The sequence below is a fragment of the Ptychodera flava genome, chromosome 4 (assembly GCF_041260155.1).
Source record: "Ptychodera flava strain L36383 chromosome 4, AS_Pfla_20210202, whole genome shotgun sequence".
NCBI lineage: Eukaryota > Metazoa > Hemichordata > Enteropneusta > Ptychoderidae > Ptychodera > Ptychodera flava.
Genome location: NC_091931.1, coordinates 23,531,901 through 23,553,218, shown reverse-complemented (window position 1 = coordinate 23,553,218; position 21,318 = coordinate 23,531,901). Strand labels below are relative to the sequence as shown.

The following is a 21,318-nucleotide window of genomic DNA, read 5'->3' as shown; positions in this document are numbered from 1 at the left end:
ATAAATTTGGAAGTTCAGCGTGGACATATGCTTCTAACATCTGCTGTTTTTCACTTTCAGGATGGTAATGGGTTAGGACGTGCATTTATAATGAGGTTCTGTTGCATTTATAGCTAAGTTAATTAACGTCTGCTGTATTTTCATTACATAATGTTTACTGTATTTATAGTTAGGTTAATTAACGTCTACAGTAGCTCTTAACACCGGCGGGTTCACCTGTAAGCATCTTCCTTTCGGAAATAAAGACTCTTAATTGTCATCCACACGCCTCCTGCTCGTAAGACGAACATAGTATCCATAGTAATAGTTTCAACTTATCACCGTCCATAATAGACGCCCTCATCAAGAAATCAGGTAAAAACGGGACATTTGGATGATATCTCGTCTCATATTTTCAACTTTCGATTTGTTCAGCTTGAAAGCTGATGTCTCCTGGTTACGTTTGTTATGCAAGAGGTTCAGTGGAACTGTCTTTTATCCCCAATACACACACTAAGACACACTGAGGTCAACAAACTGCCAGCGTTCATGAAATAGATACCCCCCGGGAGGCAAGAAAAAGCCGCGAGGGGGGTTTATTTTATTCCATTTGCAAGCTACGGGAATTTAAAAGTTAATTACGGTAACTCATCTCCGAAAATCGCCAAACACATTCGAATCGACAGAACAACTTGAAGCACTAATCTATTCATTGCATGACACGCGCATACGATAATCTTACAAGAAGAAAAGAGTATCATAGATAAATAGCCAGGTAATACATAATGGATAAACATTGAGCTTGGCGAAGTGTCCTATATCACCGTGACACATATATTAGATGCACCCTTCATTCAAACACCGTGTCTAAGTTTGCCTTTCGTGTGGACATGTTGATTATCTGAGTATGTCTTTCTTCTTTGGTAAATCAAGAGAAGTTGCTTTTTCAGTTAGATAATGTTCTTGACTTGAAACGCAGTCAGACCTGAACAAACTTGAGATGGAGAGTGAGAGGGATACAGACTGATAGACAGAGACAAATAGAGATATTAGGTGGGCAGATCATATACATGTAGGTATATTGATGAGAGAGACAGGCAGGGACAGAGACAGACAGCCTGATAGACAGGCATGGACACAGATATACAGACCACTAGACAGACAGACAGACAGACAGACAGGACGGACGAACAGGTAGAAAGGCAGACAAACAGACAAACAAACAAACAAACGAACAAACAGATCGGGTAGAGACAGATCGATAGAAGCCCAGGAGGGAGGGAATGGAACAGACACAGACTGACTGACTGAGGTCATGAAATGGAAGTTAGAGTTAGATTTTTCATATGTCATGTGTATGTTGAAGGACTCATTGCGTGGAGGTTTATCCAACAACACTTAACGCGTTTGTAAACATATGAATAAAACAAACAGGAAAGGATGAGGATAATATTTTAACAGGTAAATCTGAACATCGCCCCCATATTATGTAATGACCGAAACTACCAGGGTAAAGAGTTTTTCAAGACTTAAGTTTACGATCATACGGCGAGATATTAAATATCACCGTTTTTTCCCTGATCACGAGGGAGGTAGATAAAAAGATTCGGAAAAAACACGGTTTCATAAAAGATTTGCTGATTTTCCCATGTCATTTTGTATCCTGCGTTGGACTCCAAGATTGATGGTTGCAATCACGGGACCATATTTACTCTAATGGACAAATCGGACTTTTCCGAGATTAACGTCTGGCACTAATCGACTTTGCCTTCGCTCGTTTGCTACAGCATCGTCGCTGGCATTATCATTTCAACATCTACAAAAAAATGAAAAAATAGGGTTTTTGTTGATATGTTGAAGAATTTGATAGATGATTTTAATGGTTAGAAAGTAAATGACGCATTATTCCAGTATCTGTAATATCTGAAACTGCTCGAGTCGAAATGCAATATCTTATTCGCTGATTGAGGTATATATCCGGGGATACATGAATAGCTGTGTTGTAGTTAACACCGTTTCCAGCCAGAAAATGTTGTCTCTATACATAGACAGACAGACAGACAGACAGACAGACAGACAGACGGACAGAAACAGACACACATACGTGTTATATATATATATATATATATATATATATATATATATATATATATATATATATATATATATATATATATATATATATATATATATACACACATTTACAAAAAGTAGTGATTTATGTCATTGTTTGTTATATTATTGTACTTGGGCCTCAGCCCAAGTACATTTGTTTTCATTCCGTGGGAAAAAACTCTGTAGGTATAACCATTTCTGGCTGAGACCAGGGAGGGCAAAATGTCTTGGCTTCATCTTTCTGGCATAATAAATGGCGTAATGATGTTAACTGAATGGAAGTGCTGCTCTCGGCCAGTCTTGAATAAGTGAGATGTGAATATTAATGCTTCTCTATCTGAGTTTTTGCCACAAAATCTTCTGAATATAATCAAAATGTGCATCGAAATGCAACAATTAATGCACCCTCCGTTTCCTAGGCGATGGCACGACCCTTGCTACACCCACTGGACCAGCCAAAGTGGGAGGGGTAATTTCAGTTTGGTCGAACAAGAGGGCTCGAGACCAGAATTTAAGATTTAAACTTGAAACATGTTTAATCGCTGACAAGATGTGGACTAGTGTTAATCCAAGTAAAAGTGTGAAAAGGAAATGTTTTATATCCCGGACACAATGAAAAACATTACGACTGGAAACTGTACCCCCAGCTGAGAATAGTAATGCCCACAGCGATGGAGACCACTTATCCTTGAGCTGAGAAAACCAGACCATCATTTCGAAATAGAGCTGCAGATTCGAGAAGCTCGTTCAAAATAGCTAGGTACACCCCATAAGGATGGTTTCGAGTTTTGAGGGCAAATTTCACCTCCTTCATATAGAAATCGTACGTTTGTTTTTCCAGGAGAACACACCATTTGACACAAATTTGCATGTAAAGGGGTCGCCAGTAAGCACGTGGTCAAATCTGGCATAAGAAACAATATGAAATATTGGGTATAGCCAGTCCAAAATAAACTGATTTGAACTTTTGTGTTTTGTAATTTATACCACTGCAGTAACATTACCTTTTTTTTAACATCACACAATGTAATACGTTTTGAAACTGAATACTCCGACGTATTCTGTGTCTCCTTTGCTAAAAAATACGGTATGCTGATTACCATGTAAGGAGATGATGACGTCAGGACAGATTTGTAGTGTGTTTGGTCCTGGATGGAGCACGAAGTTTTGTCAAGGTAGCTTGTGTATTTATTTCCTAAATGGGAGAGATTAGGGTCGATCTAAACGAAGGCCGAAGAATGTTATGATACTCTAAGCGAGCTGAACTCTAACGCGAATGGAGGATGTCTAGAATGATCTCGTCTCATTAAGATTATTTGGCGGTCAGTATTGAATTTCAACTGCGTCACAAGTTGCGAAATGAGTATTCCGTCGAACGGTCAACGAACGATATTTTAGAAATCTGGAGACATGGCACATCGCATTTTCATTTTAGTATTTTATATTTTTACAAAAGATTTAAGAAGCAATGATTTTGTCGAAAATTCTGAAAAAAATAAAGGAAGATTTGATCGCGAACACATTTTCACTTGGGGTCAACTAGCCCTGCGTACGATGCTGTGTGTTCCGCTACAGCTAATCGTCCCGCTCACCACAGCCCTGAATAGACCGTACGTAGGGTCGGTGAATTCAAATCCATTTTGGGACTTGACGTAAAAAGCCAAATTACTGCCGAAATTCAGCGTTCTTGGGCCCAAGTCGTATCCCAGCCTACCTCAGCTACTCGATCGCTTCCAAAAATGACAGTCCTTTATTCACTTCTCGTAAATAACCGTCTATGTCGGCAACTCTCTCGCTAGCCCTGCGTACGATGCTGTGTGTTAGCTGTAGCACATAGCATCGTACGCAGGGCTAGGGGTCAACATGGGGTCGCAGCCATGTTGCCTCAAATCTTATTTCTGTCTGCACTCAAACTCAAAAATGTCGGATATGAACCTGAAAAATCGATGTGATTTTGTCAAACTTCGGCGAAATTTCAGCCTATAGACAAAATTTCATCTAGGTAAGGTAAATTTACTGAAATTTGATCGTGAAATAATCCTGAGCTTGAACGTGACAGCTCGCCTTCTCCGGGAAGTCAAGTATCCAGCTGCCCATACACAGTTGATATGGCCAGGTTTATGAGATTGTTTTCAAGCGACGGCGGCAGACCGTACGGGGCTCTGGATATGAACCTACCGCCGGTGTAGCTGTAATAACTGTTGCGTTGTTTTTAGTGCCCACGGACGAAGTCCTTGGGGTGTTATACTTATAGGTTTGGTCATGTCAGTCCGTCCGTCCGTCCGTCCGTCCGTTCACGCAGATATCTCAGACATGCCCTGGTCAATTTCTTTCAAACTTTGCACAAGAATGGTACCCAACCCCATACAGATGCACGTCGATTTGTTTCACAATGCGATCGAATTTGGCCGTGTTAGAGGACTTTTTAGTTTACACCTCCATAGACTCCCATGTATAAGGCAGTTCTCCATAGACACCATGTATAAGGCCAAGAAAAATAATTTAGTTTCTCATCGTATTCATATTGCCTAAAGATGCAGTGACACAGTTTTTGGTCCCCACGGATAAAGTCCAGGGGGCTTACATATTGGGTCATATCCGTCCGTGAGTCAATCAGTGAGTCCATCCGTTCACGCAGATATCTCAGACATTTTGACAAAATATCATGTGACCTTGGTGACCTTTGACCTCAAATATACATTATTGTCCATAACTCAGTAACCACAAGTGCTAAACCTTTCATATTTGGTATGATGGGACACCTTATGACGCCACATATTGTACCTCATTAATTATGCACATATCTAATTTTGAGCGAGCCAATAGAGCTAGAGGTCTGATTTTTTGTATATAGGAATAACTTAGCAATACAATTATTATGACAAAATGTGACGTGACCTCAATGACCTTTGACCTCAAATATATATATTTGTCCACAACTCAGTAACCACAAGTGCTACATCCTTCATATTTGGTATGATAAGACACCTTATGACGCCACATATTGTACCTCATTAATTATGCGCATATCTAATTTTGAACGAGCCAATAGAGCTAGAGGTCTGATTTTTGGTATACAGGAATAACTTAGCAATACAATTATTTTGACAAAATGTCACGTGACCTCAATGACCTTTGACCTCATATATATTTGTCCACAACTCAGTAACCACAACTGCTCCACCCTTCATATTTGGTATGATGGGACACCTTATGACACCACATATTGTACCTCATTAATTATGCGCATATCTAATTCTGAGCAAGCCAATAGAGCTGGATGTCCGATTTTTGGTATATAGGGATAACTATAGGGTAGAAATCTAAATATGCCCATCTAAATATAAGACATCTACCATCGAGAACAAAAGAAATTTGCTGTAATTTGAATATTTAAGGAGTTTAAGCAATTTCCACTATAAATAAAGAACCCCTGCCTCAAACTCCACAAAAGTTGCTAGACATATTTTGCCGTTGTCATGCCATTGCTTCGTTTAATAACCAGTTAATCCCTAATTGACAGGAGGAAATTCAAGACCATATTTGAATAGTAGTATATATTGTCCTCAAAATTACTCTATCACGGCCCAAGTACTCATTGCCTTCAGCAATACTGCCTTGTTTATATATGTATACACAAATTCACGCACATATATACATATCATATATATATATATATATATATATATATATATATATATATATATATATATATATATATATATTCAAAATTCAAAATTTTAATGAGTAAATCTAACTATACGTACACCTCACGTGCACAACGCACTTTCCTTTTGCAAATCTTTTAATTCAAGTTCTGTTGTTAGGTTAGGACGTCTACAACCTTGGACTATCCTTGACGTTCGATCAACGATTTACTAACTCAAGTGGTTTAAATAACCGTCAGTATGGTGAAACTTGTAAAGAACAGCAGGGTCTTATATGGCCCGGCCCAGAAATGTTTGTTATGAGCACTGACGTGCATTTAAATGTGAGATGAATGAAGAACATAATTTTTACTGTCGCTATGTCACATAAAGTCTTGAGTTTGGGATCCTTCCAAACTTGAATACGTGCGGAAACTAGTCTGATGGAACTCGGGCACGCATTTCGATGTGTTACATATGGTGACTTTAAGATGGAAAATTATTATCTTGGGTTCTTAGCGGAAAGACTAAAGTGACTGTCGGAACTTTATTCTCCATACTTTGATTTTGTAACGATGTCCGATATTTGAACGGCGTTCACATACTATGCCTCTGCCAGTATACCTCCCCAACCTCCCCCTTTTCCCTCCCTCCAATCCCCTGCTTTATATCGTTACTAGCAATGTAACAGTATCCCTTCTCAGCCGCTCCCTACCCCTTCTTTCTTCATTTCTCCCACTCGTTCCCTCCCGCTAGCCTCCTCTTCGGTCTCTTCTCTCTCTCCGTCTCCTCTCCTTTCCCCCCCCCTCTCTCTCTCTCCTCTCTCTCTCTCTCTCTCTCTCTCTCTCTCTCTCTCTCTCTCTCTCTCTCTCTCTCTCTCTCTCTCTCTCTCTCTCTCTCTCTCTCTCTCTCATCATCTCAGTTTCATAATCACAATACATGACGTTACCATTTGTCACAAGTCGGCACCTAATGTATTTATACTGCTGAAGTTGAGGTATGTAAAGACAACGTTTTCTAGTTCGCAAACATACAACCACGAAAGACGGCTCAATAATTTGATGGGACGATGTATGATGTTCGGAATTCAAACAAAGCCCCAACTATCTGCCAGGCAATCTGTTTGTAGCTGTCGCCATCCGTCAAGCTCACTATCTCCGGAGTGATAATACTGTGTTCGATCAACTGTCAGTGTCCGCGGACTGGATCGTGAAGATTTACCGTTAATTGCCCATACAGGGGACATTAGCCCCCTGCCGGGAAAAGTGGACTTGGCCATTACACTGCTTTGCTTCATCGACAGTGTACTTTCTGGCACATTGACCGGATTACTAAACATTCCTCAGACGTGGCTACAACGAGTACTCCGACATCTTGATTGGATTGGGGGGAAAAAAGTTAGTCAAGTAGAAACGAAAGAAAATCTGAAATTCAGGGACCAAAGCCGTATGAAGTGTGGCGTGATTTCATGCAGTATAAATGAAGTCAATATCATGTTTTAAACATGATACACCAGTCAAGAGGAGTCTTAAGAACGAGAGACAGCACGAGGTGGGGTATATACTAAAAAGTGATAGGTTTAAACGCGGACTCGCGACACTTCGAGCCCAATCCAACGAGACACAAACCAAGTCGACCCCAAATCAAGTAGACTAAAACTTGTGTCCAAAAAATGACGCGACGACATCTTGAAAAGACAGAGAATTTTTCTGCGGTAATTGTTGAGAACGGACGCATATATAAAAAGTGATTCAAGATGATATGATTTCTCACGCACGCAATAGCGTTGGTTATTATAAGAACAAAGATTCTTATCAATCGGCTTCTGTCTTTGCCGTGATAATGAAAATTCCGACTCAACAGATTCCAAAATCACTTCAATCACTTGTATTTCCATGCCTCCACAATGTTTTACACTTGTACGCCTTGAAAGTCGGCTCAGAACACAGGAAAGCGTTAGGAGAGAAGTTTCCAAGTATTGATATAAGAGTGAGGAATTGGAGCAACCCTTGCGCGTTAGTGTTGTGACGTCATCCCGATACGCTCACGGTGAGTGCGCGGTACTATAGTGACGCCTCACACCTGGTTACCGCAACGGCAAGGCGGCACATCTAGCTTATCTTTGAAATCGGAGTACTCTCGACGTCTCAGTCAAGATAAGATCGACACTGATATTTTAACCAAAATTAACCACGTAGATTAATGGAATTCGATAAGAGATCCGTCAGTGAGACTCTCTTTGCTTGTCATCAGAACGCTGATTTATTTTCCGTATCAATTTGGTGCTTAATTCGAATGCATTACAACCAGTGGTGAAATTTGATCATTTTCTCATTCCCGCCATTTTGCTCATGCCGAGTTGATGTCAGGCTGCCGCTGATTGTCCAAATTTTGATGGATCAAAACCGACGAGCACGTATGAATCGGGTGGGAAGCATAAAATTTAACTAAACAAAAACAGTTTATGTTAAAAACGGGCTCGAAAAGGCCCGGGATCGGGATTAACTATGGTGTTAAGAAGATTATGAGGTGTTTCTGTCTTTTGTTCTCCTTTGAAATTGCAATCGTTACATATAAATACGTTGCTTGATCTTTGGATTGAGTCCACACCAGGCTTTAAAACAATGTGGCGGCAGAAATTTTAGTATTGTAGGGCGAAAAATAAGGCGACAGAGAACGGTTGATGTATGACGACGTGTTTTGGTGATACTATGGGATTTTCTATTTTTGTATGCGAATCTACGTACAATAACAATTCAATCACATATTGCTGTACCACATTCAAATTGAATCTACAGTTTTGATACAGTCGCTGTATCCATATTATACGCCATCGAAAGGTGTGTACTATACCTCTTAGTACAGGCGATACTTTTAACAATTCAATGTGTGCCGAACATACTAGTCTCTATAACCATTATCTGTCGTTGTTTTGACCTGATAAATAGTCTACATAAGGAGAAAAAAGGCAAATTAAAGTGTCGTAACTACGTTCAACTTCGCAGCCGAAAATTGGTCAAGTTACGAACACAGGATCCGCGAAAGTTACATTTGTACACACTGTCTGAAAGTCGTAGCGAATACAAGTCGGTGTCATGTTTTGTGCGCTATACGAATATCTTTGAAATGCACTACAGTTTAGTGTTTTTTTTGTAAGGTTATTTATGAATCCCCTACACAGTTTACATACATTTAATGGTACATATGTGTTGAAAAGTCCGATATGTAACAACAATCCGTGAAGACGAAATTCTCTAAACATTCAACAGTGAAAGTAAAAATACAAGAGTGGTTTATTTTTGCGTCTTTGTTGAGCGTCAGACAATTAAGCGCGTATACATGATTTCAAAGAATGCCTGATTGGATCGAGAATTTGCTTTTGATGAAGACGTATTGTTTGCCAAGGTTACGAACACCTGACCCAATTTCTGAGTCACAAGCATATATAGTCAGTTGTATTTACATTGCAATTTGCGTTGGAATTCATTCACGTGGCTTCTTTTCACCGCTGGCGAGACTGGGAAATTGAAACAAGCTGCAATACATGTATTCAGATATTATCCCCGGGACTCACAACTGTCGATATCTGTCATTCCTCTTCTTTCTCACTTCATTAAATATATATATATATATTATATATATATATATATATATATATATATATATATATATATATATATATATATATATATATATATATCGAAGTATACAGATGTCTTCGTTGGAAATTACAGTGCTCAATGCTAAGCAGAGCGTTATAAATAAACAGATTACTTCAGGTACAAAGTAATGAAATCTATTACTTAGGTTTCATGCATCCTGCAATCCTCAGATAGAAGTGAAAGGATTACTAGCTTGACAATCTTACATATATGATTGGAACGAACCATTCTATTTGCTGCTCAATTGTTTGCAGATTTTTTTGCCTCTGTGTTCACTGAAAACAATGATCCTAATCTGCACGAGCTTAATTATCCATGTTTTGGACAATTATCACACGTTAATATATTTCCGGACAGTATTAAGAAAGTCATCGCTTCTATAGACTTGAACAAAGCGAGTGGCCCGGATGGTATCTCCGCCAGTGTTTATAAACACTGTACCGATGTTCTTGTTGTTCCCCTCCAAATTTTATTCAAAAAATCCATAATTGGGCAGTTTCCCACTCAGTTTAAACAGGCCAATGTTGTCCCCGTGTTTATTTCTGGTCGTCAATCAGCAGTTGAAAATTACCGGCCAATCTCCTTGTTGCCTCTTTTTGCTAAGATCTTCCAGGCAGTTATTGTTCCCCATATCTATCAACATATTAAACCAAATATTTCCATCGACCATCACGGATTTGTTAAAAACAGATCCACTACAACTAACTTAGTGGATTATACAGATTTCATCTCTGTTTCACTGAACAATAAACAACAGGTAGATTCAATTTACACGGACTTTAGCAAGGCTTTTGACAGTGTCTGTCACAAACTTCTCCAGTACAAAACCGCCAAATTTGGTATATGAGGTAACCTGCATAGTTGGCTGGCTTCTTATCTTCATCTTAGATGACAGAGGGTGGTGTTTGGTAGTTGTTCGTCAAAATGGTACACTGCTTCGTCAGGTGTGCCCCAGGGTTCACTCTTGGGGCCACTACTTGTTGTTGTTTATGAACGATATTTCACTGTTATAGACATTTCTGCAAACCTCAGCTTGTATGCCGACGATGCCAAGATCTACCGCTCCATCACGTCCCTCGCTGACTGTGTCATGTAACAGCAAGATCTTGACAAATTTGCTCAACGGTGTAACAACTGGAAGCTGTCACCTATTATCAATAAAATAAAATAATGTAAATTTATCAGTTTTACACTTAAGAAAAGAGTCATTTCCTCTCTTGGTTACTCCATCAATGGTCAATGGTCTCTTCAACGGGTCTCTGTTGTCAAGGATTTGGGCATTTACCATACATGCCTTACTTCCAACCTTAATTATTCTTTTCACATCAATAACATTGTTTCTAGAGCCTTCAAATATCTTGGTTTTATTAAGGTCTCTGCCAGCCATTCAATGACATTTCAGCAATTATATCTCTGTATTTTGTTTATGTAAGATCTATTCTAGAGTATAGCTCTGTTGTGTGGTCACCCCACCAGCAGGGCCTGTCAGAAAAAATTGAGCGAGTACAAATTAAGTTTGTGAAATACATTTGTTGCAAACTCAATGTTCACTGCAGTAAATCCAGCTACCCATTTTATCGCAGAATTCTGAACATTTCTAAGTTATACAATAGAAGACTAACCCTTGACATGTGCTTTTTATACAAAATAATCCATTCACATTATGATTCACCAAATATTTTAAATCGAATCTGCTTTTATGCCCCCAGTAGAAATTTACGCAAGAAACCCCTTTTTAAACCAGACTTGTGTTCTGTTAATTGCAGGAAATTCTCGACAGTGCCCAGATGCATGTCTGTTTTTAACGACATCTCTTTCAAATGTGATATAGATATTTTTCCACGCTGTGTAGTTTTAAAACTATTTTATACGGTCATTTTAACAGTTCACTTTTATTGATTCGTGTATGTTTTTTCAATTTAATGTAACGTGTTACTTTTATGGTTGTCTTGTACATTTGTCTTGTGATGGTGTGACTTTTTTGTTTCGCAGATCTGTTAGTTGGTTTGCCCGTTGATCTGTGTATCAAATAAAATAAAATAATAAAAAATTGTTGGTGGTGTTAAAATAAATAATATATATATATATATATATATATATATATATATATATATATATATATATATATATATATACTCAATAATATATTTATAATTAATAATATATATATATATATATATATATATATATATATATATATATATATATATATATATATATTGGCTACAATTCATCTATTTGCTACACAGTTTCGCGTTCTAGATATCGGCGCAAACCGCGCATTGAATCAGCCCATTAAAAAGGAGTAATGTAAATGCCACTGTGTGCCGGAACGCTGAATTTATTCCACTTTTCAATTTCTTGCGAAAAAAACTCATGAAAATTTCAACTCCCAGGGTAACATCACCCAGAAGGAAAACCTATAACCACAGGGTGACGCTAAATCAATATCCAGCTTATGTAGTATAATATTTCCGAGTGCACTTAATTTAATCAGTTGCCAATAATTGATGTTTATGCTATGCATTTTATAACTGTGGTCAAATCGTGTTATATTTTTCCCCCGAAAGAATGATAATGGGAGTGTCAGGGTTCGCGTGCCGCGTAGCATACACGTATTAGAGTATTAATCAAAACGGTAACAAAACTAGGTTTTCGCTAGAAAATGTAAAATGCATTCCGAAAGGTTATCTACATTCTGCAGTTCATTTCGTAGATGCGAACATCGACCCTTATAACTTGATTAATTTTTAAAATCATTGTTTTCAAAGACGAGCCTAACTTGGCGTCAGTATGTTCGTTCTTGTTTGTGTTAATATTTTTTCATTATGGTATAGCGAAACCTCTATTTAAAAGTACTATTCATCAAACGACATTATTATTTTCCTACGTCTGTACGTAATAAATCAAAGTAAAAATTATTTCATGGGAACAAAAACTTCACAGGCGGCTGTTTAAGTCAGTCATAACGCCTAGGTCGCGATGGAAGATAAATAAATTCGCTGTATGCGATGGAACAAAAGGCTCTTTACACGTTTATTGTGTTTAAAACATTGTAAATGGTTTGAGGTGAACATATGTAGCCCAGGTTTGTGTATCACTCCCTATTCTTCATCAAGGCCGTATTGATGAGGTGAAACATCTGGGCAGCGCAAGAGAGATGGATGGCTCCCCCTCTGGTACCTGCAAACGCAAGTGAATGTCACATCTGGCGACAATACACTTAGATAACAAGGGCGGTGGGTTCTCTCAAGCGGCGGGCTGAAAAAGGGGAATTCTAAGTTTCCGCAACTCATTAATTCGACTCGGTCCCATTTCGTATCAAGTAACGCGATCTTTTACATTGAATATGCCTAGCTTGGTGGCGACCCGAAGTTTCGGAAACTGGGGGAGCTTTACGAACTGAGGTGTATCATTCCACCTTGTCGCTGAATCACAGTTACATTACCCATTAAAACGCTTCGGTGGAGCGAAGTTGCTAAAACCATATACTGATGACTATCGAGTTTTGCTATTTTTCACAAACATCTCTCGTTCTCCCTTTTTCACAGGTCCCCCTGTTGAGGTCACCACTGATATGTTTATCGCCAGCATTGACACCGTTCAAGAAACCACCATGGTGAGTTTGCTAGATCACTGCTTCGTCTTTCCTGTCACCACGAACTTATTCTCCACGAATCATAGTCTAAGTTTACAATAGCAGCAAATCTAGCGATACGTGTTTACCATCTGATGGAGTGATGCAAACAGATAATGTGGAGACACGATGCGCGATGTGGGTGACAATCGGAATTTTTTCGGAAAAGTAAATGTAGGTACTGTAATTTACATGGCAAGTAAACTTGACTTTATAAGCAAGGATATAACGGGATTTTTCATCAAAACCAACGAAAGAAATTATTGATCTCAGTAAGAAAATATTAACAGCCGGGCAAATGGCCTGAGAGAGAGAGAGAGAAAGAGAGAGAGAGAGAGAGAGAGAGAGAGAGAGAGAGAGAGAGAGAGAGAGAGAGAGAGAGAGAGAGAGAGAGAGAGAGAGAGAGACAGACAGACAGACAGACAGACAGACAGACAGACAGACAGACAGACAGACAGACAGACAGACAGACAGACAGACAGACAGAGACAGGGAGACAGATAGATAGAAACATATAGACAGACAGACAACCAAGCAGGCAGGGGCAGGCAGACAGAGACAGAGAAAGAGACAGAGAAAAAAGAGAGACGGCAACACAGACATACATATAGACAGACAGACAGACAGCTTGATAGAGAGATAGATAGATAGAGTGAAAGAAAAACAGATCTGGAGGGACGGATGAATGGGCAAGAAGAAACCAACAGAGACAAACTGAGATAACTGATATAGGCATAGAGGAATTGGAGAGTTTGAGAGAGACAGATAGACTTAAACAGTTGAACCTTTCTCTAGATTTCACGAACAAACTTTGTATGTATCCGACAGATATGTTTTTCTGAGTGCGTGTATCCGAAGATGTATGAGATTTCGTATGCTCAGTAATTACATGGTCCTCGTAACGGCAACGTTGATTTTCTCAGGGGAGATAAACAAGGTTGAACAATGATATATGTTGTCAGCAGGTGCAGAGAGGATTTAGCAGAACGCAATTACTGCACACAAAGTGCAATTCCAACCCACGAGATCTGTCTGGTCGATTTGTTTATCATGGAGGTGGCGTCCTGTACGTGCGGGTGTGGGGTACATAATATTCGTTGTTTGTTTGCTATTCCCGGGGCGGGAACGCGGTCACAAAAATCATACTCGGTGGAAAATAGATTTGGTCCACCTATATCCAAATAAATGCCCTGACGACATAATTTTAAATAAGCATGCAGCTATCGCTTGGTACCGGTGCTCAGGAAAGTTGCTGGTTTGCGCGCATGTGTCGTGGACAGACTTGTTTATCCCCAACCCGCGGCGGTATACACCAGTGAGAGAACATAGGCGCGTCCCTTGGCATTTCTCAGTCCGTGCCAGGCATTTAATGTGCGTTGCATTTGGGGCTGCGCAATTTTTGTCATTGACGTGGGAATTATGCCATCAAGTGCATGGGCATTTGCACTGGGATTTCAAGTAGATTACACGGCATTACACTAAGGACCACCTCGCTGGGGCTGATTACCCGAGAAGAAGGCCCCGATCTCTGCAAGGGCTAATGACATTAGACTTAACGATGGGAATAGTTGACGCGCAGCTGCTAACCGTAATATCGTTGACAGCCGGAGCCGTCATCTGAATATGGTGGTCATCAGGATTATGAAATAATGCAAAGAAAATACACAAATCATCCGATTTCCAGCTGAGTCCAAAATGTGATACATAAATGTGATAAAGTCACAGTCCCTAGGCCCTCCATCAATATCATCACACGTGATATTATATTACCTGATGATAATATATAATATGCCGCGTCCAAGATACTGAGATCACCAATATTTTACATGAAACGGGGGTTTACTTTGTTTTTCGATGCAGGTTTCACGGAAAAAAATGATGCTTCTTTTGCTTAACCGAGTAGCACGTTGACAGGGTAAATTCTGTGGTGAATGCACAGTTGAAAGTTCACCTTCTCGGCACTGAGATCGCGTTTGTCCTCAGTTCGTAAGTTCAGCTGTATTGGGAAGGTGATCAACTCTCCGTACAAAGTCGTACAGCATCCCGGTGAAGATAGCGAAAGAAATGAGAGCACTGTTTATTTTTTAGAGAGATAACGTTGATCCCGTGGTTATGGAACATGTATCAGTCGAGCTCATGTTTATATCACCCTGGTTAAATTTCATGGACAATGTAAATTTCAATTCATCATCAATGGTTATGCATACTGAACAGATGTTCATTACTAACCGTCCTGAAGGTCCAGCTTCCAACTGAAAGCAAATTATGAAGGCAGGGCGGGGGGGGGGGGGGGGGGGCACTATCATACAACAACATATGCGCCAATACCTTCATGATTGCCATTTAATTTATGAGATAAAGTGGTAGCAAATTTTATTATCTGAGCAGAAGGAAGGAATTTTCCTGTTATAAGTAAACGCATGTCCTCTTACTCACAGACTGGGCGCTTCCCATTCGAACTTGAATTATTATCAGTTTTACTAGTATAAGTACATGTAAATTCTTTGTGATATCCGTATCTGACCCCCCACCCGTACCCGTCCTCTCTATCTCCCCCCAGAGTTACACCATGGACATCTTCATGCGGCAACAGTGGAACGACCCGCGCCTGTCGTTCACGGAGTACGAAGGCGTCGTAACGGTTCACACCAAGCTGCTGAACAAGATGTGGTTCCCGGATCTCTTCTTCGCCAACGAGAAGAGGGCCTACCAGCATGACGTCACCACGGACAACAAGCTCCTGCGACTGTTCCCGAACGGTGACATACTGTACAGCGTCAGGTTGGTGTCCAAATCATGCAACTATCATAATAGATATCCGCCTAAATCCTTTTAAAAAATACTTGAATATTCGTGGGCCTCCTTTTTTCAATGTGCCATGCAAATGATTTCATAATTTTACGATAAGGGGTCCTTGACTAACTCCCGGGAGACTCTTAATTTGTGATCGGCTTCTATTCAGCGTCTAAATTTGCGCTTCGACTGTTTCAACATGTAAATTAATTTGCTATCAGTAAAGAGCCACTATTTTAATGAAAATAGTCTACCTACTGAACTTCTTATGTCAGAGGTAATAAATGCTTGTGTGACATATCACTTAACTGTAGTCCCATGGACGGAACAATAGATATGAGCATGTTATTCCCATAGTCACATACCCTAATTTTAGAATATCTAGATGTGGGTCAAATTTTGCCTCCTTCTCAACTTTGCTTGTGGGAATAATATTTGACCGTCAAGGGTCGTGAATATCTCGATAGCTGGGACATGGGAGAAATCAGGCCAACCGGGGTTGCTTGAGGAGAGGGGAGAAACCTGATAAGATTCAAATAAATTAATGGCGCTGTGTTGATGGTAACACATCGGATACATAGGGCCTACTGCATCACTTTAATAAAGGAGAATATTGTAAGTTAACTCGGAGGTCACGGCTATGTCATTACTTAGTGCGTATCAGCCACAACCATAGACTCCCGAGAACGGTGCGTGTCAAAACAAGCAATTTATTGAAATATATCAAATTGAATGCGCACAGTACATACGAGCGCGTGTTTGAAACTGCATGTATACTTAACATTATACATGCCATAGGGACATTATTAACCATGGAAATATGACATTTCACGATTATGATGAATAGACAATCAAGACCGTACCTTGACATAAAATGTATATGTTCGAGAATAAAACACTCGTGTCATAAACGAAAGCTAATAAAACGTACTTCCACACATACATGCATGCATTTATGCATACATACATACATACATACATACATACATACATACATACATACATACATACATACATACATACATACATACATACATACATACATACATACATCATACATACATACATACATACACGCATGCACGCATGCATGCATGCATAGGCTACATGCATACATGCATACATACATACATACATACATGCATACATGCATGCATTCATGCATACATACATACATACATACATACATACATACATACATACATACATACATACATACATACATACATACATACATACATACATACATACATACATACATACATACATACATACATACATACATACATCGTACATACATATTATGCATGCGTAAATACTTTTAAAAGTGATGACGCTGTTTAAAAAATCGGGCCACGCATTCTTAATGCTTTTAATATCCCGCGTGATTAATTTGAAAATGGTGACATCAGCCACTTCGAATCCTTAAAACGACCACTAGTCCAAATGAACGATACACATGTCCATGAGTTAGGGTACATAGACATTTTGATACAAAAATTGTCAGAGCAGTTACTTCACATTGATATTACACTGTAATACTTGACCTTTGCAATATGTACAATAGTGTGAAAAAACATACATTGTGTGTAACTCAAAATTGTACTAGTTCAAGTTGCGATGCCTGGGTATGTGCTTGGTCTTTCAAAAGCTGACGATAAAAATGTCTAATAACGATTCACTTGATTTTCAAAAAACAGGCGCGAAAAAATAGCATCTATACCTAGAGACGTGTGAAACCATTTTCTCCTCAGGTCAGACATCGCGTGCAAAAAGGTAATATTTTCAAAAAGTCAAAGATTCAATTTACTCATATATAATGTTTACACAATCAACTCTCACACTCATATAAACGTTATATAGCGAATTGGCGACCCTTTGTATGAATTCAATCGATCGCATTTATTTCACCACAAAACGCCATTAAATTTACAAGCTTTGTTGAATAAGGCCATATTCACCTCTCTGCACTGAGATCGTTGTCCCTGACATTCATATTACATGTGGGTATACATGCCTTATTTCAGAGCATCCATTAAGATCGACGGCTAGTATTACGAAGTAAAGTAGTTCTCTACATTTTTAATAGTCAATGCTCAGTATTTTCCCAATAACGACGACATGCCAAGGGTCTGTCGATCATAAGGTTTGTTCTCGTACAAAACGCAATCCTTTCGTTTGGGCACCGAACCCCTTCCCCTTGTACCGAAAACATTTTGTTTGCGAATTTTATCGACTGGTATATATTTTATTATTCTGATGGCCGTTCGATGATTGCCTAGATAGCGACTCGAATCCTGACATCCCGTCTCACTTCGCACGAAGGAATTATATTTTACACGCGTCATTTTTTATGACTGACAACACCTTAAAAAACTCCGTGACTTAATTGCCAATCACTCCTTAGAGTGCCAAACAAACATTATTTCATCCCAGTGTGATTTGATAAAAATTGGTATTTGGCGTCGACGCCAATTTTCGTAACACTTAGGCCACTTTGCAGAGGCGCCCATTTAGATAATGACATAATGAAATAATTGTAAAATATAACAGTTTGTCGTATTTTCTTCGCGATTATATAGCCAAATAATATAGAAGACTCCACTACTGATCTTCTACAATCATTAGTATGGTTTATTTGGGCTTTTCTCGGAAGCGTAATTATCCCCAAGTTTCGGCGAAACGCTGTTTCGGTAGCGGCGCCTGATGTCTTATCGGTGATCTGTCCTCCCTAGCTTTCTTTCCATTGCGTAATGTTCGTTCGATGTCGTCGTCTCAGTGATAGAAAACCAAGTGACCGAGTTACATCAGGAGATAATCACGTGATAAGAATAATTCAATCAGACAGTGGGGAATTTCAACAGCCCGAAGCGAGATCGGTGACGGAGGAAACGATATCTCATCCGTTGTTACGACGGTGTGATCAACCCTCAACTGATGTCAAACGGCAAAGTATGCATTTTGCGTTTTTCCATAGACAATGCCAATCTAAGAATTCTAATCTAAGAATAGTTTAAATCAAAATCAGGAACTGAGGATAAGGATTAACATTACGGTATATCTTGGTACGGTAACAGATTTATTGAAAGAACAAAAATGTCATGTTTCCATTTTCTTCCTACGCATATACCTTAAACTATAACAATGATATAATCATTCATCAATTCATTTTTTTTCAATATTGGATATATTGTGGCATTTTCTTCCTTTATATTCTTGTCAAACACAAGTTTTTTTGTGCGCACACACTACGAATTCAACACATCACTAGCTTTAAGTACTAGGAATCTGAAATACCCGTGACTGGTGAGATCTGTTTCGATATCTGACTTTGCCCCTAGTTACAAATTTTTCAAGGCATTATGATATTTCTGCCCTGGCTGCCTGCCTGCCTGCCCACCTATCTACCTACCTACCTACTTACCTACCTACATTCAACTTTTAGGTGCATCGTTGTGACGTGGCGCTTAAGGGTTCCGACGGTTCATTGCCGGCCAAATTGTGAAAAAAATGTCTTAGCGGTACAGTATGCACACATGTTTTCGGGAGAGATAAGCAGTTGCTAATAGCTTTTAGGAATCAGTTCACAACGGGTGCATATACAAGCCGAAAATCCCACTCGGAATTGGTGTATAGTTGTAATTGTAGATAGATGGTAAAAGTACAACAAACTGTCATTGGCTCTACATGCAAACCATGCCTTGATATCGTTTGATAAAAATTGCTTTGGGAGCCACACTATCCAGTTCCCACCGTTGCAAATGGTCCACCCCTGACTTAATAAAGCGAACTGCTTCATTTACATTCACTCCTCTTGCCAGAGAGAGAGAGAGAGAGAGAGAGAGAGAGAGAGAGAGAGAGAGAGAGAAAGAGAGAGAGAGAGAGAGGAGAGAGAGGAGAGAGAGAGAGAGAGAGAGAGAGAGAGTTTTGAGTTTTTCACAATGACTTTAATATAAAATCAAATTATTTACAGCAAATCAACTGAATTTTACATACAATCACAAGTAGGACATCAGAAAAATGTCAAGAAAAACACAATAAAGATAAAACAAACCATCACAGCAACTAGTTAAAAGTTCGTGTGTACATCGGTGACAAGTATCAAAAGGAGACAAGAGAATTAAGCAAATCAACGACTTTTCATATCTGGAAACACAAATTGTTGTCTGAGTTTATTTCACAGATAGTATTGTTAATGCACCATATGTCCTTGAACAGTTCTAAATTCCCATTCATTTTGTAGTAGTTATAGTCTATGGTAATTCTACGGCGGACTCGTCGTTAAACATGTGTAGTGGTTGAGGCAAGACTTCATCCAGGCGGCAATAAATAGTTGCAATCTTTGCTGTCACCATAAGGAAATTGCAAAGTTGATAGTTGAGCCGGAGTATTTTTGGTCCTTTTGGCATCCCAATGACATACCAACTCAACGGAATTGTGTCAGTGTCTAAAATTGACTGCAGCAATTGATGTAGATATCCATGCAATGGCTGTATCTCAGGACAATCAACAATCAGATGAAGCAATGTTTCTATTTCACCACAGTGTTGGCACTCGTCGTTGGTTGCTAAGATACAGGTAGCGTCCGTTGCCAAGCAACCATGAATAGTTCTCCATTGAACATCACTGTCACGTCTGCTAAGAGGTTCTGAATAAACTGTGTCAAAATTGACTTAGTATCATTAGATAAAGACAACAGATCATGCCATGGAGTTGGCAGCCTTTCTAAATGCTTCTTGCTGTACACATTATTTACAAATAAGCAATAAGTCTGTTTCTACATAACTTACTAAAAGAAATCGGTTCAAGATCAATACCAGGAATTGAAATATTGAAATAAAATGACGTTTTTACCCCTAAATCAGTATTTTGATCTGTGAAAAAGAGTCAAGTTTAGTTTTCCAATTTTGTGGAATAGAATTCCAAATGAGCTGAATTGCTTTTTCCATAATTCTACTGGAATAAATCTGAACATTTCTCTGTAATTCATGTAAAGTCTTCTTTCGTTTCTCATCTAAAACAACAAGATCGCTAATAGTTACAATGCCAGCCTCAATAAAATGTTTTAAATTTAGTGGACGTCTTTGCATAGGGTGCAGAATCAAGGGATTATAAAAAAGAGTTCTGAAAGAATGTCAACGACATTGGATGAAATCTCACATCGTTTCGTATTAAGTGAAAACCATGTACTAATTAATTGCTTATAGAAAGAAGGACTGCTAATATTCATATCCAAAGTAGACGATAATTCAAGAGCAAAAATTTAGTACCATAATTTAGATTGCCAACTTTGCTCAAAAAGTAATTTGCATAATGATGAAGTAAATATACATGATCATCGTACAGCAGTTTGCGTATATGCATCAAACGGAAGCTATCGATTTTACTTTGGACGTGAACGAGAGCATGTCCTCCTTCATTAACTGGTAAATACAATAGCTCATGAGGGAGCCAATGTCTTCTTTGCCAGAAAAAGTTGACAAAG

General features: G+C 39.0%; 1 protein-coding gene across 2 annotated transcripts in view; it reads left to right on the top strand.

Moving 5' to 3' along the window:
- The window catches only part of LOC139131219 (glycine receptor subunit alpha-2-like), a 110,867-nt gene that overhangs the window by 71,709 nt on the left and 17,840 nt on the right, over positions 1-21,318 (top strand). For both annotated transcript variants that reach the window (XM_070697194.1, XM_070697193.1), the window contains 2 exons: positions 12,955-13,022; positions 15,601-15,821. In XM_070697194.1, the coding sequence (XP_070553295.1) occupies positions 12,955-13,022; positions 15,601-15,821 (289 nt within the window). The remainder of the gene's footprint in view (positions 1-12,954; positions 13,023-15,600; positions 15,822-21,318) is intronic.